This window comes from Melanostigma gelatinosum, assembly GCF_949748355.1.
Source record: "Melanostigma gelatinosum genome assembly, chromosome: 14".
In the NCBI taxonomy this organism is placed as follows: Eukaryota; Metazoa; Chordata; class Actinopteri; order Perciformes; family Zoarcidae; genus Melanostigma; species Melanostigma gelatinosum.
In genome coordinates this window covers 555,265-581,050 of record NC_136647.1, presented here as the reverse complement: position 1 = coordinate 581,050, position 25,786 = coordinate 555,265, and the positions used below count along the sequence as shown (strand labels likewise).

At 42.0% G+C, this 25,786-nt stretch overlaps 3 protein-coding genes across 6 annotated transcripts in view; 1 reads left to right on the top strand and 2 right to left on the bottom strand.

Moving 5' to 3' along the window:
- Positions 1-2,614: 2,614 nt before the first annotated feature.
- Positions 2,615-13,402, bottom strand: LOC306787658 (BPTF-associated chromatin complex component 1-like). Its single transcript, XM_079282866.1, has 6 exons — positions 13,071-13,402; positions 9,578-9,672; positions 9,397-9,498; positions 7,864-8,084; positions 7,127-7,231; positions 2,615-3,373 (listed from the first exon to the last, which is right to left on the bottom strand). Exons 1-6 carry the CDS (start codon positions 13,089-13,091, stop codon positions 3,309-3,311), a joined length of 609 nt encoding a protein of 202 aa, XP_079138992.1. The 5' UTR covers positions 13,092-13,402; the 3' UTR covers positions 2,615-3,308.
- A 533-nt stretch (positions 13,403-13,935) lies between these two features.
- Positions 13,936-16,812, top strand: rnasekb (ribonuclease, RNase K b). The gene is made up of 3 exons (XM_079282871.1): positions 13,936-14,206; positions 15,577-15,659; positions 16,249-16,812. Exons 1-3 carry the CDS (start codon positions 14,129-14,131, stop codon positions 16,391-16,393), a joined length of 306 nt encoding a protein of 101 aa, XP_079138997.1. The 5' UTR covers positions 13,936-14,128; the 3' UTR covers positions 16,394-16,812.
- A 3,834-nt stretch (positions 16,813-20,646) lies between these two features.
- Positions 20,647-25,786, bottom strand: part of nup98 (nucleoporin 98 and 96 precursor) — a gene marked incomplete at its 3' end in the record, with an annotated part of 31,707 nt that continues 26,567 nt past the window's right edge. For all 4 annotated transcript variants that reach the window (XM_079282836.1, XM_079282837.1, XM_079282838.1 and 1 more), the window contains exons 29-35: positions 25,149-25,289; positions 24,929-25,074; positions 22,259-22,480; positions 21,752-21,993; positions 21,475-21,629; positions 21,074-21,185; positions 20,647-20,843 (exon numbers count right to left, since the gene is read on the bottom strand). In XM_079282836.1, coding sequence (XP_079138962.1) covers positions 20,647-20,843; positions 21,074-21,185; positions 21,475-21,629; positions 21,752-21,993; positions 22,259-22,480; positions 24,929-25,074; positions 25,149-25,289 — 1,215 coding nt within the window. The remainder of the gene's footprint in view (positions 20,844-21,073; positions 21,186-21,474; positions 21,630-21,751; positions 21,994-22,258; positions 22,481-24,928; positions 25,075-25,148; positions 25,290-25,786) is intronic.

Here is a 25,786-nt window from a genome sequence, read left to right as displayed (position 1 = left end):
AAAAACTGCAGTTCCTGAAATGGCCATTTAAGGCTGGGCCTTAAAGCTAATATCCCGTTCTTCACAACTGTACCTTTTTAACATGATATGGAGACTTAAAGTGACAACTGAGATCTCCATCAAGATAAAAAGTCTGATTCAAGAGGTCTTGATTCGGATAATTAGAGATGATCCCGAGACCAATATCGATACCGGTGTGTTAAAAGCAAAAAGAAAGTTCATAATTTCCTTCAAACTACCGGATTTATTCAAGTTTATCACCAACAACTATACTATGTATACTATGTATGCTACACTGTATACTATACTATAGTATGTATACTATACTGTGTATACTATGTATGCTATACTGTATACTATACTATAGTATGTATACTATACTGTGTATACTATGTATGCTATACTGTATACTATACTATAGTATGTATACTATACTGTGTATACTATGTATGCTACACTGTATACTATACTATAGTATGTATACTATACTGTGTATACTATGTATGCTATACTGTATACTATACTATAGTATGTATACTATACTGTGTATACTATGTATGCTACACTGTATACTATACTATAGTATGTATACTATACTGTGTATACTATGTATGCTATACTGTATACTATACTATAGTATGTATACTATACTATGTATACTATGTATGCTACACTGTATACTATACTATAGTATGTATACTATACTGTGTATACTATGTATGCTATACTGTATACTATACTATAGTATGTATACTATACTATGTATACTATGTATGCTACACTGTATACTATACTATAGTATGTATACTATACTGTGTATACTATGTATGCTATACTGTATACTATACTATAGTATGTATACTATACTGTGTATACTATGTATGCTATACTGTATACTATACTATAGTATGTATACTATACTATGTATACTATGTATGCTACACTGTATACTATACTATAGTATGTATACTATACTGTGTATACTATGTATGCTATACTGTATACTATACTATGTATGCTATGTATGCTACACTGTGTATACTATACTATAATATGTATACTATACTGTGTATGCTATACTGTGTATACTATACTATGTATGCTATGTATGCTACACTGTATACTATACTGTGTATACTATGTATGCTATACTGTATACTATACTATAGTATGTATACTATACTATGTATGCTATGTATGCTACACTGTATACTATACTATAGTATGTATACTATACTATGTATACTATGTATGCTACACTGTGTATACTATACTATAATATGTATACTATACTGTGTATGCTATACTGTGTATACTATACTATGTATGCTATGTATGCTACACTGTATACTATACTGTGTATACTATGTATGCTATACTGTATACTATACTATAGTATGTATACTATACTATGTATGCTATGTATGCTACACTGTATACTATACTATAGTATGTATACTATACTATGTATACTATGTATGCTACACTGTATACTATACTATAGTATGTATACTATACTGTGTATACTATGTATGCTATACTGTATACTATACTATAGTATGTATACTATACTGTGTATACTATGTATGCTATACTGTATACTATACTATAGTATGTATACTATACTATGTATACTATGTATGCTACACTGTATACTATACTATAGTATGTATACTATACTGTGTATACTATGTATGCTATACTGTATACTATACTATAGTATGTATACTATACTATGTATACTATGTATGCTACACTGTATACTATACTATAGTATGTATACTATACTGTGTATACTATGTATGCTACACTGTGTATACTATACTATAATATGTATACTATACTGTGTATGCTATACTGTGTATACTATGCTATGTATGCTACACTGTGTATACTATACTGTGTATACTATACGATGTATACTATACTGTGTATAGTATACACAGTATAGTATACATAGTATACTATACGATTACTATGTATACTATACTATACTGTGTATAGTATAGTATACATAGTAATCGTATACTATACTGTGTATACTATACGATGTATACTATACTGTGTATAGTATACACAGTATAGTATACATAGTATACTATACGATTACTATGTATACTATACTATACTGTGTATAGTATAGTATACACAGTATACTATACTATACACAGTATAGTATAGTATACTATACAGTATACACAGTATAGTATACATAGTATACTATACGATTACTATGTATACTATACTATACTGTGTATAGTATAGTATACACAGTATACTATACTATACACAGTATAGTATAGTATACTATACACAGTATAGTATAGTATACACAGTATACTATACTATACTGTGTATAGTATACTATACTATACTGTGTATAGTATACTATGTATACTGTGTATAGTATACTATACACAGTATACATAGTATACTATACTGTGTATAGTATACTATGTATACTGTGTATAGTATAGTATACTATGTATACTATACTATACTGTGTATAGTATACTATACTGTGTATAGTATACTATGACGATACTCTACGTCACTCAGTCCAAATATGGTCATCGAGGAAACACTTGAATGAAACAAAAACATCCAACAAAACCCAAAGAAAGACAACAAACTAGTTTAGTTTTTTTTACTTAATATAATCAAAACGTCTTCACATCGCTCACAGCTGCTGATTGGTCAAATGTTCAAGTCAAAAAGCTGATTCGTTACCAACATGATCGCCAGCCATCGGGACCACGACGCCTTAAAGCACAAGTCTGCATTTTCTACACATTTTCTTCTCGTCACTAAATTGTCACTCGGGCATCGACTGTGGATCAATCCGCCGCTAAAACTAGTCCCCGACTAACGCACTACTTCCTGCTGTTTGTTTGATTAAAAACTACAGCGAGCAGCTGTTTGAGGAGATTACTGATTTAGCTCTTTGTGTTGTTAAAGATTTACGTCGGGAAGTCAAAAGTACGAATAAACAAACATGTTGTTGGTTTGCGTCTGAACATGAGATCTGTAGAATAACATGAGACGGATCTTAAGTCTCGTTCGGTTCTTCAGTAAACTCTTTGTTCTCTCAGTTTAGAACCTGAAGTTTATAAGTTCAACAGAGGACAAAGTTACGTGCTGTTAATAAAATAAAATAAAAAGATAATAAATTTGTTTAAATTTGATTCCTCGGACCATTTAACATTTACCTTTACGTTTAAAATCAACACATGGGAGTAATTTAAATTATGGACAGATGAAGCGTCGAGTGTTTCAGACGTGATGCTTCTCAGCTGACAGGTCAAAGGTCAGCGAGACAGGAGGGGGAGGTCACTGGAGTTCATGATGAGGCTGGAGTCCAGATTCAGGCTCTCTGAGGAGAACAATTCGAACTTCAAAATCTCCTCAACATTAAAATAATGAAAATAAAATATAAATTTGATGCGTGCATGAAGCGTGCATGAAGCGTACATGAAGCGTGCATGAAGCGTGCATGATGCGTACATGAAGCGTGCATGAAGCGTGCATGATGCGTACATGAAGCGTGCATGAAGCGTACATGAAGCGTGCATGAAGCGTGCATGATGCGTACATGAAGCGTGCATGAAGCGTGCATGATGCGTACATGAAGCGTACATGAAGCGTGCATGAAGCGTGCATGATGCGTACATGAAGCGTGCATGAAGCGTGCATGATGCGTACATGAAGCGTGCATGATGCGTGCATGAAGCGTGCATGAAGCGTACATGAAGCGTGCATGAAGCGTGCATGAAGCTTGCATGAAGCGTGCATGATGCGTGCATGAAGCGTGCATGAAGCGTGCATGAAGCGTGCATGAAGCGTGCATGAAGCGTGCATGATGCGTACATGAAGCGTGCATGAAGCGTGCATGAAGCGTGCATGAAGCGTGCATGAAGCGTGCATGAAGCGTGCATGATGCGTACATGATGCGTGCATGAAGTGTGCATGATGCGTACATGATGCGTACATGAAGCGTGCATGAAGCGTACATGAAGCGTGCATGAAGCGTGCATGATGCGTGCATGATGCGTGCATGATACGTACATGAAGCGTGCATGAAGCGTGCATGAAGCGTGCATGATGCGTACATGAAGCGTGCATGAAGCGTGCATGAAGCGTACATGAAGCGTGCATGATGCGTACATGAAGCGTGCATGAAGCGTACATGAAGCGTGCATGAAGCGTGCATGATGCGTACATGAAGCGTGCATGAAGCGTACATGAAGCGTGCATGAAGCGTGCATGATGCGTGCATGAAGCGTGCATGAAGCGTGCATGAAGCGTGCATGAAGCGTGCATGATGCGTACATGAAGCGTGCATGAAGCGTACATGAAGCGTGCATGAAGCGTGCATGAAGCGTGCATGAAGCGTGCATGATGCGTGCATGAAGCGTGCATGATGCGTACATGAAGCGTGCATGAAGCGTACATGAAGCGTGCATGAAGCGTGCATGAAGCGTGCATGAAGCGTGCATGAAGCGTGCATGAAGCGTGCATGAAGCGTGCATGAAGCGTGCATGAAGCGTGCATGAAGCGTGCATGATGCGTACATGAAGCGTGCATGAAGCGTACATGAAGCGTGCATGAAGCGTGCATGATGCGTGCATGAAGCGTGCATGATGCGTACATGAAGCGTGCATGAAGCGTGCATGAAGCGTGCATGATGCGTGCATGATGCGTACATGATGCGTACATGATGCGTGCATGAAGCGTGCATGAAGCGTGCATGAAGCGTGCATGAAGTGTGCATGATGCGTACATGAAGAGTGTATGATGCGTGCATGAAGAGTGTATGATGCGTGCATGAAGCGTGCATGATGCGTGCATGAAGCGTGCATGATGCGTACATGAAGAGTGTATGATGCGTGCATGAAGAGTGTATGATGCGTGCATGAAGCGTGCATGAAGTGTGCATGATGCGTACATGAAGAGTGTATGATGCGTGCATGAAGAGTGTATGATGCGTGCATGATGCGTACATGATGCGTGCATGATGCGTGCATGATGCGTACATGAAGAGTGTATGATGCGTGCATGAAGAGTGTATGATGCGTGCATGAAGCGTGCATGATGCGTGCATGAAGTGTGCATGATGCGTACATGAAGAGTGTATGATGCGTGCATGAAGCGTGCATGAAGCGTGCATGATGCGTACATGAAGCGTGCATGATGCGTACATGATGCGTACATGATGCGTGCATGAAGCGTGCATGAAGCGTGCATGAAGCGTGCATGAAGAGTGTATGATGCGTGCATGAAGCGTGCATGATGCGTGCATGATGCGTACATGATGCGTGCATGAAGCGTACATGATGCGTACATGAAGAGTGTATGATGCGTGCATGAAGAGTGTATGATGCGTGCATGAAGCGTGCATGATGCGTGCATGAAGTGTGCATGATGCGTACATGAAGAGTGTATGATGCGTACATGAAGCGTGCATGAAGCGTACATGAAGAGTGTATGATGCGTACATGAAGCGTGCATGATGCGTACATGAAGAGTGTATGATGCGTACATGAAGCGTGCATGATGCGTACATGAAGAGTGTATGATGCGTACATGAAGCGTGCATGAAGCGTGCATGAAGAGTGTATGATGCGTACATGAAGCGTGCATGATGCGTACATGAAGAGTGTATGATGCGTACATGAAGCGTGCATGATGCGTACATGAAGAGTGTATGATGCGTACATGAAGCGTGCATGATGCGTACATGAAGAGTGTATGATGCGTACATGAAGCGTGCATGATGCGTACATGAAGAGTGTATGATGCGTACATGAAGCGTGCATGATGCGTACATGAAGCGTGCATGATGCGTACATGAAGAGTGTATGATGCGTACATGAAGCGTGCATGAAGCGTACATGAAGAGTGTATGATGCGTACATGAAGCGTGCATGATGCGTACATGAAGAGTGTATGATGCGTACATGAAGCGTGCATGATGCGTACATGAAGAGTGTATGATGCGTACATGAAGCGTGCATGATGCGTACATGAAGAGTGTATGATGCGTACATGAAGCGTGCATGATGCGTACATGAAGAGTGTATGATGCGTACATGAAGCGTGCATGAAGCGTGCATGAAGCGTGCATGAAGCGTGCATGATGCGTACATGAAGCGTGCATGATGCGTACATGAAGCGTGCATGATGCGTACATGAAGAGTGTATGATGCGTACATGAAGCGTGCATGAAGCGTGCATGAAGCGTGCATGATGCGTACATGAAGCGTGCATGATGCGTACATGAAGCGTACATGAAGCGTGCATGAAGCGTGCATGAAGCGTACATGAAGCGTGCATGAAGCGTACATGAAGCGTGCATGATGCGTGCATGAAGCGTACATGAAGCGTGCATGAAGCGTGCATGAAGCGTGCATGAAGCGTGCATGAAGCGTGCATGAAGCGTGCATGATGCGTGCATGAAGCGTACATGAAGCGTGCATGAAGCGTACATGAAGCGTGCATGATGCGTGCATGAAGCGTACATGAAGCGTGCATGAAGCGTGCATGATGCGTGCATGAAGCGTACATGAAACGTGCATGAAGCGTGCATGATGCGTACATGAAGCGTGCATGATGCGTACATGAAGCGTACATGAAGCGTACATGAAGCGTACATGAAGCGTGCATGAAGCGTACATGAAGCGTGCATGATGCGTGCATGAAGCGTGCATGAAGCGTACATGAAGCGTACATGAAGCGTGCATGAAGCGTACATGAAGCGTGCATGATGCGTACATGAAGCGTGCATGATGCGTACATGAAGCGTACATGAAGCGTGCATGATGCGTACATGAAGCGTACATGAAGCGTACATGAAGCGTGCATGAAGCGTACATGAAGCGTGCATGATGCGTACATGAAGCGTGCATGATGCGTACATGAAGCGTGCATGAAGCGTACATGAAGCGTGCATGATGCGTGCATGAAGCGTACATGAAGCGTGCATGAAGCGTACATGAAGCGTGCATGATGCGTGCATGAAGCGTACATGAAGCGTGCATGAAGCGTGCATGAAGCGTGCATGAAGCGTGCATGAAGCGTGCATGAAGCGTGCATGATGCGTACATGAAGAGTGTATGAACGCGCTCACCTTGGTCAAAGTTGAGTTTCTTGTTGGAGGAACCGTCTCCGAGTCCTTCGATGTCGACCAGGTCGCTGTTCACGTCTGAGTCATTGAGAGCGCTGAGAGTCACGTCTGCAGGAGGTTCACATGTTTATTAACTGACAGAAACATTCACTGAAAAAAACTTTACACAATTGATCCTTCGCTGAGCCCCGCCCTTTGAACATATATATATGTATGTATGTATATATATATATATGTATATATATATATATATATATATATATATGTATATATATATATATATACATATATATATACATATATATATATATATACATATATATATATATATATATGTATGTATATATATATATATATGTTCACCGTGCTCTTAATCTGAGCTCTAAAAAAGAAGAAACATCTTTAGATCCGTTCATTATTATGTTTTATTTTATTGTTCCATTTATTATCAAATATCTGAATATGAGCTTAACAATATGAGCTTATATATATATATATATTTATATATGTGTATATAACTCACCAAAAACCGCATTAGGTCTGAAGATATTGGGATTTGGCAGTTTATTTAACTTAAACCTGAGTAAGTGAGAGTCGAAAAGGTGGAAAGATGAACCAGGGCGCGAGTGTTCCTGTCAGTGGAGTCTGGTGTAATGTGTGATTCAGGTTAAACAAAATGGATTCTACTCATCACGTCTACATCCGATCCACCAGAAGTTCACTTCCTGTCCTCTGCTCACCTGCCGTCTTCTGCTTCTTGATGGGAGGAGCCAGAGAGGGGCTGCTCTGCATGCCCGTCGCCACGACGACCTGCGAGGCCGGCACGGCGATCATGGGGGGGGCGGCGGCCGGCGCCATGGCGACGGCAGCTTTTTTGACTGTCTTCTTCGGCGTCTCGGAGGAGATCGGGACCCGACTGTCCTCGTACAGCTTCCTCTTCACCGTGCTCTTAATCTGAGCTCTAAAAAAGAAGAAACATCTTTAGATCCGTTCATTATTATGTTTTATTTTAATGTTCCATTTATTATTAAATATCTGAATATGAGCTTAACAATGACCGTTTATGCAAATTACCAGGGGAAAAACATAAGTTCATAAATATGCAATCTAGCTCATTAATAACAATGAATAACATAAAAAGAGCTCACTAATAACAATGAATAACATAAAAAGAGCTCATCAATAACAATGAACAACATAAAAATAGTTCATTGATAACAATGAACAACATAAAAAGAGCTCATTAATGACAATAAATACATAAAAAGAGCTCATTAATAACAATACAAACATAAAGAGCTCCCTAATAACAATGATCAAAAGAGCTCCCTAATAACAATGAACATCAAAAGAGCTCCCTAATAACAATGAACAACATAAAAAGAGCTCACTAATCACAATGAACACAAAAAGAGCTCACTAATAACAATGAATAACATTAAAAGAGCTCACTAATAATGAACAACATAAAAAGAGCTCACTAATAACAATGAACAACATTAAAAGAGCTCACTAATAACAATGAACAACATTAAAAGAGCTCACTAATAACAATGAACAACACAAAAAGAGCTCCCTAATAACAATGAACAACACAAAAACAGCTCCCTAATAACAATGAACAACACAAAAAGAGCTCACTAATAACAATGAACAACACAAAAAGAGCTCCCTAATAACAATGAACAACACAAAAAGAGCTCACTAAGAACAATGAATAACATAAAAAGAGCTCACTAATAACAATGAACACAAAAAGAGCTCCCTAATAACAATGAACAACATTAAAAGAGCTCACTAATAACAATGAACAACACAAAAAGAGCTCACTAATAACAATGAATAACATTAAAAGAGCTCACTAATAACAATGAACAACACAAAAAGAGCTCACTAATGACAATGAATAACATTAAAAGAGCTCACTAATAACAATGAACAACACAAAAAGAGCTCACTAATAACAATGAATAACATTAAAAGAGCTCACTAATGACAGCGAATAACACAAAAAGAGCTCCCTAATAACAATGAACAACATTAAAAGAGCTCACTAATAACAATGAACAACACAAAAAGAGCTCACTAATAACAATGAATAACATAAAAAGAGCTCACTAATAACAATGAACAACATAAAAAGAGCTCCCTAATAACAATGAACAACATTAAAAGAGCTCACTAATAACAATGAACACAAAAAGAGCTCACTAATAACAATGAACAACACAAAAAGAGCTCCCTAACACTAATGAGACCAGATGAAGACCTACACGGTGCGCTCTTTGATCACAGTGCTGATGTTGTTCAGGTCGTCTCCAAACCGACGAACCGCCAGACGAAGCATCTCGATCTCCGTCTCCGTCCACTTCGCTCTGAGGACCAACACACACATTAATACACCACACAAGCAGAGTATGTGTGTGTTTGTGTGTCTGCGTGTGTGTATGTCACCCTGCAGGGCTGGAGTCAGACACTGGGTGCAGCTGCATGGTCAACTCTCCTAACTTGGTGAAAGCAACTCCTGCTGCTGAGAAGATCTCCCCGACCTGAAGAAGACAAAGTGCTCAGAGCCTTTACTGCAGTACAAACACTAATACTTCTGAGATGTAGTACAGTATAAAGTACAACATGTACCTCTGAGATGTAGTACAGTATAAAGTACAACATATACCTCTGAGATGCAGTACAGTATAAAGTACATGTACCTCTGAGATGTAGTACAGTATAAAGTACAACATGTACCTCTGAGATGTAGTACAGTATAAAGTACTACATGTACCTCTGAGATGCAGTACAGTATAAAGTACAACATGTACCTCTGAGATGTAGTACAGTATAAAGTACATGTACCTCTGAGATGTAGTACAGTATAAAGTACAACATGTACCTCTGAGATGTAGTACAGTATAAAGTACTACATGTACCTCTGAGAGATGTAGTACAGTATAAAGTACAACATGTACCTCTGAGATGCAGTACAGTATAAAGTACAACATGTACCTCTGAGATGTAGTACAGTATAAAGTACAACATGTACCTCTGAGATGTAGTACAGTATAAAGTACAACATGAAGTAGTACAGTATAAAGTACAATATGTACCTCTGAGATGCAGTACAGTATAAAGTACTACATGTACCTCTGAGATGTAGTACAGTATAAAGTACTACATGTACCTCTGAGATGTAGTACAGTATAAAGTACAACATGAAGTAGTACAGTATAAAGTACAATATGTACCTCTGAGATGCAGTACAGTATAAAGTACTACATGTACCTCTGAGATGTAGTACAGTATAAAGTACAACATGTACCTCTGAGATGCAGTACAGTATAAAGTACTACATGTACCTCTGAGATGTAGTACAGTATAAAGTACTACATGTACCTCTGAGATGTAGTACAGTATAAAGTACAACATGAAGTAGTACAGTATAAAGTACAATATGTACCTCTGAGATGCAGTACAGTATAAAGTACAACATGTACCTCTGAGATGCAGTACAGTATAAAGTACTACATGTACCTCTGAGGTGTAGTACAGTATAAAGTACTACATGTACCTCTGAGATGCAGTACAGTATAAAGTACTACATGTACCTCTGAGATGTAGTACAGTATAAAGTACTACATGTACCTCTGAGATGCAGTACAGTATAAAGTACTACATGTACCTCTGAGATGTAGTACAGTATAAAGTACTACATGTACCTCTGAGGTGTAGTACAGTATAAAGTACAACATGTACCTCTGAGGTGTAGTACAGTATAAAGTACAATATGTACCTCTGAGATGCAGTACAGTATAAAGTACTACATGTACCTCTGAGATGCAGTACAGTATAAAGTACTACATGTACCTCTGAGATGTAGTACAGTATAAAGTACAACATGTACCTCTGAGATGCAGTACAGTATAAAGTACTACATGTACCTCTGAGATGTAGTACAGTATAAAGTACTACATGTACCTCTGAGATGTAGTACAGTATAAAGTACTACATGTACCTCTGAGGTGTAGTACAGTATAAAGTACAACATGTACCTCTGAGCTGTAGTACAGTATAAAGTACAATATGTACCTCTGAGATGCAGTACAGTATAAAGTACTACATGTACCTCTGAGATGCAGTACAGTATAAAGTACTACATGTACCTCTGAGATGTAGTACAGTATAAAGTACTACATGTACCTCTGAGATGTAGTACAGTATAAAGTACTACATGTACCTCTGAGGTGTAGTACAGTATAAAGTACTACATGTACCTCTGAGATGTAGTACAGTATAAAGTACTACATGTACCTCTGAGATGCAGTACAGTATAAAGTACTACATGTACCTCTGAGATGTAGTACAGTATAAAGTACTACATGTACCTCTGAGATGTAGTACAGTATAAAGTACAACATGAAGTAGTACAGTATAAAGTACTACATGTACCTCTGAGGTGTAGTACAGTATAAAGTACTACATGTACCTCTGAGATGTAGTACAGTATAAAGTACTACATGTACCTCTGAGATGTAGTACAGTATAAAGTACAACATGTACCTCTGAGGTGTAGTACAGTATAAAGTACAACATGTACCTCTGAGATGTAGTACAGTATAAAGTACAACATGAAGTAGTACAGTATAAAGTACTACATGTACCTCTGAGATGTAGTACAGTATAAAGTACTACATGTACCTCTGAGATGTAGTACAGTATAAAGTACAACATGTACCTCTGAGATGTAGTACAGTATAAAGTACAACATGAAGTAGTACAGTATAAAGTACTACATGTACCTCTGAGATGTAGTACAGTATAAAGTACAACATGTACCTCTGAGATGTAGTACAGTATAAAGTACAACATGTACCTCTGAGATGTAGTACAGTATAAAGTACAACATGAAGTAGTACAGTATAAAGTACTACATGTACCTCTGAGATGTAGTACAGTATAAAGTACTACATGTACCTCTGAGATGTAGTACAGTATAAAGTACAACATGTACCTCTGAGATGTAGTACAGTATAAAGTACAACATGAAGTAGTACAGTATAAAGTACTACATGTACCTCTGAGATGTAGTACAGTATAAAGTACTACATGTACCTCTGAGATGTAGTACAGTATAAAGTACAACATGTACCTCTGAGATGTAGTACAGTATAAAGTACAACATGTACCTCTGAGATGTAGTACAGTATAAAGTACTACATGTACCTCTGAGATGTAGTACAGTATAAAGTACAACATGAAGTAGTACAGTATAAAGTACTACATGTACCTCTGAGGTGTAGTACAGTATAAAGTACTACATGTACCTCTGAGATGTAGTACAGTATAAAGTACTACATGTACCTCTGAGATGTAGTACAGTATAAAGTACAACATGTACCTCTGAGATGTAGTACAGTATAAAGTAGAACATTCAAGTTACTCAAGTACCTCAAATCGAGTTCTAAGTAAAAGTACGTAACAACATTCCACCACTGGTTAAGTGCAACATTAAAGGTGAGATGATGATGTCATCAGACTGTGAGCACATAAATACATATCAGTAAATATCATGATCGTATCTGTGAGGGTCTCCATGAAGAACCTGATCCACCAAACAGCGCTTTTAATAAATATCAGGAGGTTTCCCACCAGCTGGCTCGTACAAGTATTCAGTAAAGTCTGTGTTTCTATGTTAACAGTACATGTTTGGTGCATTAACTATATGCCGAATGTTTCACTAATGTGTTTATTTAGGAGGTGCATTAAGTTAAAGTACTTTTCATGACGTTTGTTCGTGCGGAGAGCAAATCGGTTTCTGAATAGTTTGGTTTACAGCCGCGAGACTGTGCAGCTTAGATTCTGTCTGTAGCACACTGTCCGTTCTGTTCTACAGATCTAGATATATATAAAAACATATATATCTAGATCTATGTATAACCAGGTAAGGACTCACCTTAGCAGAGGCTGACGTCATGTCGGTGGAGGAGTTGCAGCTCTTTTCTTTAAACTTCTTCTTCTTCTTCAGTCAAAAACAACAACACGAGAACACGCAGCTAGCTGCTAGCTACAGTTAGCTCCTGTAACGTTAGCGCGCTTCCATAGAGACCTCGAGCTGTGAGAGAAACACATCCAATCAGATTCATTGATCGGAATCAATACGGAGTGATTTCTATATTACAGATACAAAATAAGATATCAATATCGTAGAACAAAGACAGACGGGATATAAAGGGAATGTTTGCGCGACTTTGGAGGTTGAACGTTGAACTGAACGCCATTGGTCAGTCTTTCTTCTTCTTTTTTGAGGTTTATTGGCGGTTGGGAAACAATAAATTAGTGCATTACCGCCACCAGCTGGTCTGGAGTGTGGCTCAGGATGTCTCGTACTTATAGTATAAAAAAGAATAATAATAAATAAATAAATAGACAATAAAATATATATATATATACAATATATATATGTATATTGTTTATTATATATATATATGTGTATATAATAATATATACATATATATGTATATTATTTATTATGTATATATGTATATGTATATATATAATAATATATATATAAATAACATTATTATTGTGTATAAAAATGATAAAGGTCATAAAGTCATGATGTTACACACTCCAGTCCAGTAGGTGGCGGTAATGCGCCTTAAGCGGTGGTTTATAGTCCGCCAATAAACTGAAAGAACAAGAAGAACAAGAAGAACAAGAAGAGGAAGAGGAAAAGGAAAAGGAAGAAGAAGAAGAGGATCAGATGATAAGAGTTGTGCGGTTTTTCATTGGTGAGTCTCAGAGGAAAAGGGCGGGGCGTGTCGAACTGAGCGCGTCTTTTCATTGGTCCCTGCGCCGCGGGGTCACGAGCGTTGTCGACTTTCTCCGAGTGAACCCGAGCGATGAGGATCAGCTGACCGAGAGACTCTAGCCGGAACATTTCTCGTTTCTAGTGAAACAAACGAACATAAAGAACAAATCTTCTGACCGATCGATTAACCGAACACTGACATGCCGTCGCTTCTGTTCTGCGGGCCGAAGATGGCCGCGTGCGGGATAGTGATCAGCATCTGGGGGGTCATCATGCTGGTAAGAAATATGGAGGGGGCCGACTATTTCCTGGAGTCATACTGCTTAGCGGATGCTTTTTATTGTAAATGAACGTCGACTGTTTTACAGTCCGGGTTTTTAATACGTCATCTCTCTGAGTGAGCTCGCGAGACATCCATCCGTCGCACAGTAATCCTTCAACGCAAATGATATTCCAGTAAATAGACGGCGCTCACGTAGGCCCAAGCTAAATGTACATTTTATAATAATAATAATAATATTACTGTACTGTATCACTGTTCTGACAATCAATCAATAATCAGTTCCGCTGTGGATCGATCAGTGATCTCGTGCTGATCACCTGTCTGTAATGAGCGGTGTGGCGGTGGCTAATGTCTGGGCTGTCACTCAAATGAATGACTCCTCTGAGGATGAGACGTTCGTCTTAAACATCATTATTATTATTAATGTTTCCGTGTAGTTTGGTTCCTGAATGGCATTAATAAACGGAGACATTATTTCTGATGTTAATGAAGTTATTGATCTTAAATATTGATTATTTGATCAGCTGATTAGATGAATATTTAAAGTATATTCAGTCTTCTTCTGATTCTTCTTCCAGCACGTTCAGCTTCATTCGAGTGTTATGATATAATAATTGAGGAACTGAAGAGGTAGAAGTGTTTTAAATGAGTCATGTGACTCATGTGATGCTTCAGAACAGGAAGTCAGTTTTTCCACCAACAGAATAAATAAACCGGATGTTGGTTTATTTACATTTAGGCTGTAATAAGGATTCATGTATTTATTGTGTTCTTTGATTATACGTGTTTGTACAACTTACCTTTAATTCTGCATCTCTGTTGTAAAATGACACGTGAATGAACCGTTTAACCTCATTAGTCTCATTAATTCATCTACTTCAACTGAAGTATCTCGTCTAAAACCAAATGTTTTGTCTGATCAACAACAAGAACTAAAGATAAACAACAACAAACAAATAATGAACAACAAGTGAGAAAAGCTACAACCAGAGGACGAGTTTGTCTTCAACTGACTGAAGTGGTTAATTATGATTTATTATAAAGATATGTCTTCTTCGCTTTGGATTTTGAATAAATGTAATAAAAACGACATGTTGAGGCCCCGGGCCTCACGTGGAGCCTCCCGAGGGCCCCGGGCCTCACGTGGAGCCTCCCGAGGGCCCCGGGCCTCACGTGGAGCCTCCTGAGGGCCCCGGGCCTCACGTGGAGCCTCCCGAGGGCCCCGGGCCTCACGTGGAGGCTCCCGAGGGCCCCGGGCCTCACGTGGAGCCTCTCGAGGGCCCCGGGCCTCACGTGGAGCCTCTCGAGGGCCCCGGGCCTCACGTGGAGCCTCTCTGTTCTGACCTGCTGTGTCTCTTCTTCGAGGCGATGTTGGGAATCTTCTTCAGCGCCAAGTCGGCCGTGCTGATCGAGGACGTCCCGTTCACTGAGGAGGACATTCGTAACGAGTGAGTCGCTGTGAACAGAACGGCACTGATTACAATATATATATATATATATTATATATATATATATAATATATATATAATATATATATATATTATATATATATATATTATATATATAATATATATATATATTATATATAATATATATATATATATATATATATTATATATAATATATATATATATAATATATATATATATAATATATATATATATTATATATAATATATATATATATATATATTATATATAATATATATATATATATTATATATATATATATTATATATATATATTATATATAATATATATATATATATATATTATATATATATATTATATATAATATATATATATATATATATATTATATATAATATATATATATATTATATATATATATATTATATATATAAAAATCAAGACCACAGAGAGAAAAATGTGACGGGAGACAAAAAAACCCGGAACCTGCTTTGAGTTCAGCGGGTGAACAAACTGCTGTTCATCAGATGAATCATGAAAGTTCAATATGAATCTGTTGTGTTTATCAGATGAATGATTACGTTAAACATGAATCTGTTGTTCTGCAGTAAAAACCCTCCTCAGAACATCTACGGTCTCTACAACCAGGTCGGCATCAACTGCTTCATCGCCGCCGGCATCTACGTGGCCGTGGGCGCCGTGTCGCTCTGCCAGGTCCGACTCAACAAGCGGCAGGAGTACATGGTCACATAGACCCCCCCCCCCCCCCGTCACACCACTTCCTGTACAACCGACCGTCTGTGAGATCTGGTTGGTTGAGATTAAAGAAGTGAAGTCAGAATAATTTATTTTACAGTTAAACCTTTGATGTTTGTGTGAAACGTTACATTCATTTAGTTTCATGACTAGAATCTATTGAACGAGGAAACGAATGTGAATGAGTTGATGTTCCATGAAAGCAGACGTTGGTTTGAGTCGCTCTCACTGGTCAGAAGAGCTGCAGGTCTTCAGAATAAATCGAAATGTGTCCTTTGATGTGGACCAAACGGAAACGTCTTCATTGTGTCGAGTTCTGGTGGAAAGTGCTTTGCGATAAAGTGTGTGTGTAAAAACAACTATACGTTCAATGTCTTTATTTGCATGATGATTGGTTTAGATGTTAATAAAGATGTTTACACGAAACAGGAAGAAGTTTTACTTCACTTCTGTATTTTTATCACCTGAAACTAAGAATCGTGTTGTTATCTTAGAATGAGTTCTTCATGGCTACATAGGGAGAGGGTCCTCTTCAGTCCATGTTTCCTACAGAAGCCCAGAATGGACAAACCAAACAGCGACTCTAGACAGAAAGCTTCATGTGTTGAAGCTGCATTCTCTCTAGTGTCCACCAGGGGGCTCATGTTTTTGTTCCCGTAGTCTGAAGAACGGTAGTTATAATTTTCGTACATGCTTTTTCATCATTAAACTCTTCCTACACATTTTGAATCAACTACGTAGATTTTGAATATTGGCAGATTTACAAAAAAAAGTGATGGAGACTTCATTTTAGATCCATCAAACACACTTGTAATAATAAGTACTATTGTGATTATTAGTCTACATTATCACTGTTATGTAGATATGTATGTATTAGTGCTGGGCAAGTTAACGCATTCATTAATTAACGCCGACCATTATTTTATCGCGCGTTGACGCATTTTTAAAATGTATTATTATTTTTTATCCAGGCCCAGCTCCACCTTTATCCAGGCCCAGCTCCTCCTTTATCCAGGCCCAGCCCCACCTTTATCCAGGCCCAGCTCCTCCTTTATCCAGGCCCAGCTCCACCTTTATCCAGGCCCAGCTCCACCTTTATCCAGGCCCAGCTCCTCCTTTATCCAGGCCCAGCTCCTCCTTTATCCAGGCCCAGCTCCTCCTTTATCCAGGCCCAGCTCCTCCTTTATCCAGGCCCAGCTCCACCTTTATCCAGGCCCAGCTCCTCCTTTATCCAGGCCCAGCTCCTCCTTTATCCAGGCCCAGCTCCTCCTTTATCCAGGCCCAGCTCCTCCTTTATCCAGGCCCAGCTCCTCCTTTATCCAGGCCCAGCTCCACCTTTATCCAGGCCCAGCTCCGCCTTTATCCAGGCCCAGCTCCACCTTTATCCAGGCCCAGCTCCTCCTTTATCCAGGCCCAGCTCCTCCTTTATCCAGGCCCAGCTCCTCCTTTATCCAGGCCCAGCTCCTCCTTTATCCAGGCCCAGCTCCACCTTTATCCAGGCCCAGCTCCTCCTTTATCCAGGCCCAGCTCCTCCTTTATCCAGGCCCAGCTCCTCCTTTATCCAGGCCCAGCTCCTCCTTTATCCAGGCCCAGCTCCACCTTTATCCAGGCCCAGCTCCTCCTTTATCCAGGCCCAGCTCCACCTTTATCCAGGCCCAGCTCCACCTTTATCCAGGCCCAGCTCCACCTTTATCCAGGCCCAGCTCCTCCTTTATCCAGGCCCAGCTCCACCTTTATCCAGGCCCAGCTCCACCTTTATCCAGGCCCAGCTCCTCCTTTATCCAGGCCCAGCTCCTCCTTTATCCAGGCCCAGCTCCTCCTTTATCCAGGCCCAGCTCCACCTTTATCCAGGCCCAGCTCCACCTTTATCCAGGCCCAGCTCCTCCTTTATCCAGGCCCAGCTCCACCTTTATCCAGGCCCAGCTCCTCCTTTATCCAGGCCCAGCTCCACCTTTATCCAGGCCCAGCTCCACCTTTATCCAGGCCCAGCTCCACTCACATCTCATCCTGCATTGAGCTGCGCTACAGACAGCCTCCTCTCCCTGAAGCTCTGTGACCTCATCATCTCTTCAGTATCTGGGCCTCATGTTTCGTGGTCATGAAAGTTATTCTGACCATGAAATCATCTCATTCTACTTTGAGTTTAAGCAGATGCGCCGGTGTTCCGGTTTAACGTTAACGAACTGAACCGGAACGGGGGGGCGGGCGTCTTTCATCACGTTACGTTTTTTCCTTCTAAATCGTGATAATGACGAACGTCAACAGTCGACAAAGTTCCGCATGCAGCGGACGTTAACTTAACCCAGCAAGTCTGACCGGTAACGGAACTTAAACTTTAACGGCGGGAAATGAAGACGCTGAGGACATCTGAACGCTCATTGGCCGAGACTCCACACGTCACAGATGTTCTATTGCGAAGATCACGACATCACATTTTCTCCTCGTCTCACTCCAATCTGAGTTATTCGTCAAATTCCTTTCATATGCAAAGCACTAATTAACCGTTTCTGATTATCAGTCTTTTATATTTTGTCACTTTACGTCGTGAACTTTATAAAGAAGCACATTCAGCGAAAAGCTTCACCGATCGCAGGTAAATGAGATGTTTGTCTCTTTTCCTCCAATGAGATCCAAAAAATACACAAACTGTTTATTTCTTTATTAAAAAATAACAGCATCAGGAAACATGACAGAGCACACACACACACACACACACACACACACAGCTTCCTGTTTGTTGAGGAACAGATTTTTTACTTCGACAGTTTTTCTGTAACAAAAAGAAAAATGACCGACGGATAAGAGTTTCATTCCAAAACACTTTGCATCCAATTTATTAATAATTAAGGTGGAGAATAAAAACAACCTGATATTCCCAGTTTGATTTTCCAAAAATATACAATATTTATATAATTACATGGAGTGAAATCTCTGACTGGCAGCTCGTTTTTGGGAGGAAACTCTTCACTTTGGAAAAACTGACGATCAAACTGAACCGAAGTGCTGATAAAACAACAACACTTTGTTCTCACACACACACACGCGCACACACACGCGCACGCGCACACACACACACACACACCTGATTTACATTCAAACCAAACAGAAATCTACAAAAATAGACCGCGAGGCATTTTATATGTTGAACTCCAAAAAACAAAACCCACGTTGTGCACGTCGTCACCGCTCGTCTTCCACATTCAGAGTCGTCTTTATTCACACGATGCTAAGCTAACGGCTGTTTGTTCATAAAAAACAAATCTTTGAATGAAAACAATGAAACAACCAGACGAGGTTTTCTTCTGGTTTTGTCGGAGCTAATCGATGACGCGGCACTTTCTTTGGGGGGGTCAGAGGTGAAACGAATAACTGAGGTCACATTTAAACGCTCACCTGCAGGTACAATAATAACAGTTTATTTACATACATACACGTATGTAAATAAACACGCTACTCAACTAAACTCTGTTCAAGACGGAAATAAGTCGGGTTCACGGGAGAACTTTAAAAATAACCAACAGAATGTGGACATTTGACTTCCTGCTGCTCACTGCTTTCTATTAAAGAGTCTGGAAACTGGACCAGGACCGTCCTTCAAAGTCACGTTCCTCATGAAAGGAACGAGGAGGAACTTCTTTCTCTTTTAAAATTCTCCCCTGAAAAAGAAAAAGGAGGAGAAGGAGAAGAAGAAGAAGATGAAGGAGAAGAAGGAGAAGAAGGAGAAGATGAAGGAGAAGAAGGAGAAGGAGAGGAAGGAGAAGAAGAAGGAGAAGAAGAAGGAGAAGAAGGAGAAGAAGGAGAAGGAGAAGAAGAAGGAGAAGAAGAAGAAGGAGAAGAAGGAGAAGAAGAAGGAGAAGGAGAAGAAGAAGGAGAAGAAGAAGGAGAAGGAGAAGGAGAGGAAGGAGAAGAAGAAGAAGGAGAAGAAGGAGAAGAAGAAGGAGAAGAAGAAGGAGAAGAAGAAGGAGAAGGAGAAGGAGAAGGAGAAGGAGAAGGAGAGGAAGGAGAAGAAGAAGGAGAAGAAGGAGAAGAAGAAGGAGAGGAAGGAGAAGAAGGAGAGGAAGAGGAGGAAGAGGAGGAAGAGGAATGACGTATCGCAGCTTTACGTCCGTCTTCAGAACAAACTCCAGAATCGAGTCGTAGAACTGTTTTCTCGTGACTCGTCTCCCGTTTGTCTTTTATATATATTTTTCTAACTGGCCTCGGCCGTCGTGCGCTCTCATTGGATGATGATGAGCTGCCGTCGTGCGCTCTCATTGGCTGATGATGAGCTGTCTCAGGTAGGACTGCGTGAGTCCTCTCAGCTCCTCCAGCGTGTAGTCCTCCGGCATCGGCAGCCGGCTGATGTGCGGCGCCAGCAGGCCGAGCGGGACGCCGAGGGAGTCGGAGCCGTCGCCCTGCTGGAGGGTCAGCACCACGCGCAGGATGTTAGCCACACGCTTCGCCATCTCTGCAGCAGCAGCAGGAGGAGGAGGAGGAGGAGGAGGAGGAGGAGGAGGAGGAGGAGGAGGAGTTTGAGTCGTGGATGCAGCTCACCTCACAATATATATAAATATAATATATACACACACACACACACACACACACACACACACCAGGTTTCTGTGCAACTTTAAGCTTCTAAAGTTCTCTCTCTGACCGTCGGCCAATCAGAGGCCAGGAGCCGCTGTGTTCTGTCACCTGATTGGGCGAGCCGGTCTCTGGCGGAGCTGCAGGGCAGCAGCTCGATCCTGCTGCACAGAGACGTCACGTCGCCGTGGAGACGCTCCAACTCGTAACCGGCGGTTTCCATCTGGAACACACAGGAAGTGACTTTGTGTTAGCAGCATGCTAACGTGTTAGCAGCATGCTAACGTGTTAGCAGCATGCTAACGTGTTAGCAGCATGCTAACATGTTAGCAGCATGCTAACGTGTTAGCAGCATGCTAACGTGTTAGCAGCATGCTAACGTGTTAGCAGCATGCTAACGTGTTAGCAGCATGCTAACGTGTTAGCGCGTGACGAGCAGAGCACTTTGGCTTCTACTCATCTTCATTGTACATTAAAATAACCCTTTCAAAATAAAGGTGACGCTTCAGTACCTGCTGGATGTCCTGCAGGGTCTTTATAACGCGGATGTAGTCCAGGTAGACCCCCCCCGCCGTGTCCCAGTCCTGGATGGTGGCGCTGTGTTCAGGGACCGCCAGCCCCTCCAGGAACTCCAGCAGGTAGTCGTGGTTGTCGTTGATGATGCAATCTACGGGAGGGACAAGCTTAATGTGACGGCTTCCTTTAGAAGAGCATGAAGGACAAACAAAACCACTGTCGTCTTCTGCGCTCATGAAAGGGTCCGTCTGCGTCGTTCTTAAAGTGACAGACCTGAGGCCAGGTGTTGGATGAGCAGCCGGTGACACTGGCTCCAGCACCCGGCCCGGTACAGGTGCAGCGCCTCCAGATGGCGGTCGGCGTCGCGGCGCGCTCGGGTGGCCTTGGCCTCGTGGATCCACTGCTCCGGGATCAGCAGCCTCTCCGTCAGGAAGCGCTCCCTCCGCAGAGACTCGTCCGTCTCCTGCAGGCGGCAGTGCAGGGTCAACACCGCCCTCACCGCTCGCTCCCTCTGACTGGAGACAGACAAACACCACAGAAGACAGAATCAGGACGAGAAGGATGTGAGGACATAACTAGAGACCACAACTCATGCTTACAATGTTTACTGAGGGAATAAATCAAGAGAGAAGGAGAGTCATTTTCTCATAGACCTCTATACAACCAGAGGAGTCGCCCCCTGGTGGACGCTAGAGAGAATGCAGCTTTAACACTTGAAGAACCGGCGGCTGTCTCCTGGTCTGAGTCGTTTTATTTGACAGGAGATGAAGCTGGACCTACGTGTGGTCGGGGATGTGCAGCAGGATGAAGACGGCCATGTGCCAGAGCCCGGCGCTCTCCAGCTGGGCGGCGTAGCTGGCGTGGAGGAGTCCCTGCCGCGAGGCGCTCAGGTGGCTGTAGTGCAGCGCCTGCAGGACGCCCCACAGGTGCCAGCTCAGACGGTAGTCCAGACGCTCCCAGGTGACGGTCAGAGGGTCCAGCAGTTGCTGCAGGCTGTAGCGTCTAAACACAGAGACAGAGACACTTAAAGAGGTCTGCTGAGTCCAGAGAGGACCGGTGAAACCAGCACAGACCGGCTCCGTTTAGACAAACGTCAGTCGTCTCTGGAGGAGAAAATGATCGATAGTTTTCAGCGAATAAAGGACAATTCACCGTGTTAAAAATCCACATGCGAGTAAATATTTTGCAGCCAAATCAATGGGTCATAATAATAACTAGAAAATTCCTAAAGAAATGTTGACAGTGTGGCTTCTACTGCCCGAAGAAATCTCAATATACACACCAATGTTACCGGAAGCGTCATTCAGGGTCACGTGAGACAGCGCTACTCTCCTTTCTGCATTTTAGATTCATACTCTTGGATTGAAACTTGTATTTGTGGGGCTTTTATTTTGAAAGGGTGGGACTGGGGGGGGGGGGGGAGAGGGGAAAAGTCCTCTACAAATATCGAAGACCTGAATATGTATGATAGAGACACAGAGAGGGAGAGTGCTGCCTGTGTAGAGTGTGTAGTACTCTCACTAGAGTATGCAGTACTAGTGTGCAGTACTAGTGTGCAGTACTCTCACACTAGTGTGCAGTACTCTCACACTAGTGTGCAGTACTAGTGTGTGCAGTACTCTCACACTAGAGTGTGCAGTACTAGAGTGTGCAGTACTAGTGTGCAGTACTAGTGTGCAGTACTAGTGTGCAGTACTCTCACACTAGAGTGTGCAGTACTAGTGTGCAGTACTAGTGTGCAGTACTAGTGTGCAGTACTAGTGTGCAGTACTAGTGTGCAGTACTAGTGTGCAGTACTAGTGTGCAGTACTAGTGTGCAGTACTAGTGTGCAGTACTAGAGTGCAGTACTAGTGTGCAGTACTAGTGTGCAGTACTAGTGTGCAGTACTAGTGTGCAGTACTAGTGTGCAGTACTAGAGTGTGCAGTACTAGAGTGTGCAGTACTAGAGTGTGCAGTACTAGAGTGTGCAGTACTCACACTAGAGTGTGCAGTACTCTCACACTAGAGTGTGCAGTACTAGAGTGTGCAGTACTAGAGTGTGCAGTACTAGAGTGTGCAGTACTAGAGTGTGCAGTACTAGAGTGTGCAGTACTCACACTAGAGTGTGCAGTACTAGAGTGTGCAGTACTCACACTAGAGTGTGCAGTACTAGAGTGTGCAGTACTCACACTAGAGTGTGCAGTACTAGAGTGTGCAGTACTCTCACATTAGAGTGTGCAGTACTAGAGTGTGCAGTACTAGAGTGTGCAGTACTAGAGTGTGCAGTACTAGAGTGTGCAGTACTCTCACACTAGAGCGTGCAGCGCTAGAGCGTGCAGCGCTAGTGTGCAGTGCTAGTGTGCAGTACTAGAGTGTGCAGTACTCTCACACTAGAGTGTGCAGTACTAGTGTGCAGTACTAGAGTGTGCACTACTCTCACACTAGAGTGTGCAGTACTAGAGTGTGCAGTACTAGAGTGTGCAGTACTAGAGTGTGCAGTACTAGAGTGTGCAGTACTAGAGTGTGCAGTACTCTCACACTAGAGCGTGCAGTGCTAGAGCGTGCAGCGCTAGTGTGCAGTGCTAGAGTGTGCAGTACTCTCACACTAGAGTGTGCAGTACTAGAGTGTGCAGTACTAGTGTGCAGTACTAGAGTGTGCAGTACTAGAGTGTGCAGTGCTAGTGTGCAGTACTAGAGTGTGCAGTACTCTCACACTAGAGTGTGCAGTACTAGAGTGTGCAGTACTAGAGTGTGCAGTACTAGTGTGCAGTACTAGAGTGTGCAGTACTCTCACACTAGAGTGTGCAGTACTAGAGTGTGCAGTGCTAGTGTGCAGTACTAGAGTGTGCAGTACTCTCACACTAGAGTGTGCAGTACTAGAGTGTGCAGTACTAGAGTGTGCAGTACTAGTGTGCAGTACTAGAGTGTGCAGTACTAGAGTGTGCAGTGCTAGTGTGCAGTACTAGAGTGTGCAGTACTCTCACACTAGAGTGTGCAGTACTAGAGTGTGCAGTGCTAGTGTGCAGTACTAGTGTGCAGTACTCTCACACTAGAGTGTGCAGTACTAGAGTGTGCAGTACTAGAGTGTGCAGTGCTAGTGTGCAGTACTAGAGTGTGCAGTACTCTCACACTAGAGTGTGCAGTACTAGAGTGTGCAGTACTAGAGTGTGCAGTGCTAGTGTGCAGTGCTAGAGTGTGCAGTACTCTCACACTAGAGTGTGCAGTACTAGAGTGTGCAGTACTAGAGTGTGCAGTACTAGTGTGCAGTACTAGAGTGTGCAGTACTAGAGTGTGCAGTACTAGAGTGTGCAGTACTAGAGTGTGCAGTACTAGAGTGTGCAGTACTAGAGTGTGTAGTACTAGAGTGTGTAGTACTAGAGTGTGTAGTACTAGAGTGTGTAGTACTCTGTGAGTACTGCCTGTGCCACAGCACACTGAATCATTTAAACTCAACAGGTGAGCTGGTTTACCTGTCACTGTAGAGTTTGAGCAGGTGGAAGCAGAGGTCGTGCAGCGGCCGTTTAGGCTCCGCCTCCTCATCTTCCACGTCCGGCGGCTCCGCCTCCATGTACGGAGGAAGGGGGGGGCAGGCATACTTCCCCCCCTCACATGAGCCCTGCAGGACAGAAGCAACCAGAGATGAGATGAGAGAGACAGAGACAGACAGACAGACAGGAAGCAGCAGCTCACCTGGAAGGAGTCTTCATATCCTTTGAGGGCGTCGGCTACGGAGGCCGTAGGAGGCAACATGAACCAGAGGTGAACGGCTACGCAGCGCTTCCAGTCCAGCTCGGCGCAAACGTTCACCACAGAGTCAGAGGACTGCCACACCTGGAGGGTCGGACAGGAATGAAAATGAACGCATGTTGTATTCTTTTCTTTTTGTGTCACTGACGACTCTTACCTTACATGTAGATGCTAAATATACATACATGCATTCTTTTTTAAATTCATACATATACACATCTATAAATACACAGGAATTAAAACCGCTAATATCAACCTTTCGTCTGCCTTTGTCCGTTCTTAAAGCGTCTACCGCCATCAAAACAGGAAGTCAGCGTTAAAGCAGTAAAGCCCGCCTCCTGCTCGATTTGATTGGCTGCGTGGGACAAGTGTGACATTGACGAGCGGTCGCTACTGAACTGTTTCTAGAGCGTTTGTGTGATCGGGGCCTCGAGCGCTCAGATAAAACCTGAAGATGACGTTTCCCTTGAAAAGCTTTTAACCACATTCACAGTAAAAACAACGTTCCGAGTCTAAAACAAACCGATCCGTCACATCGCTGAGGAGCCGGTGAACCACATACGTATGAAGGTATCTTAGCA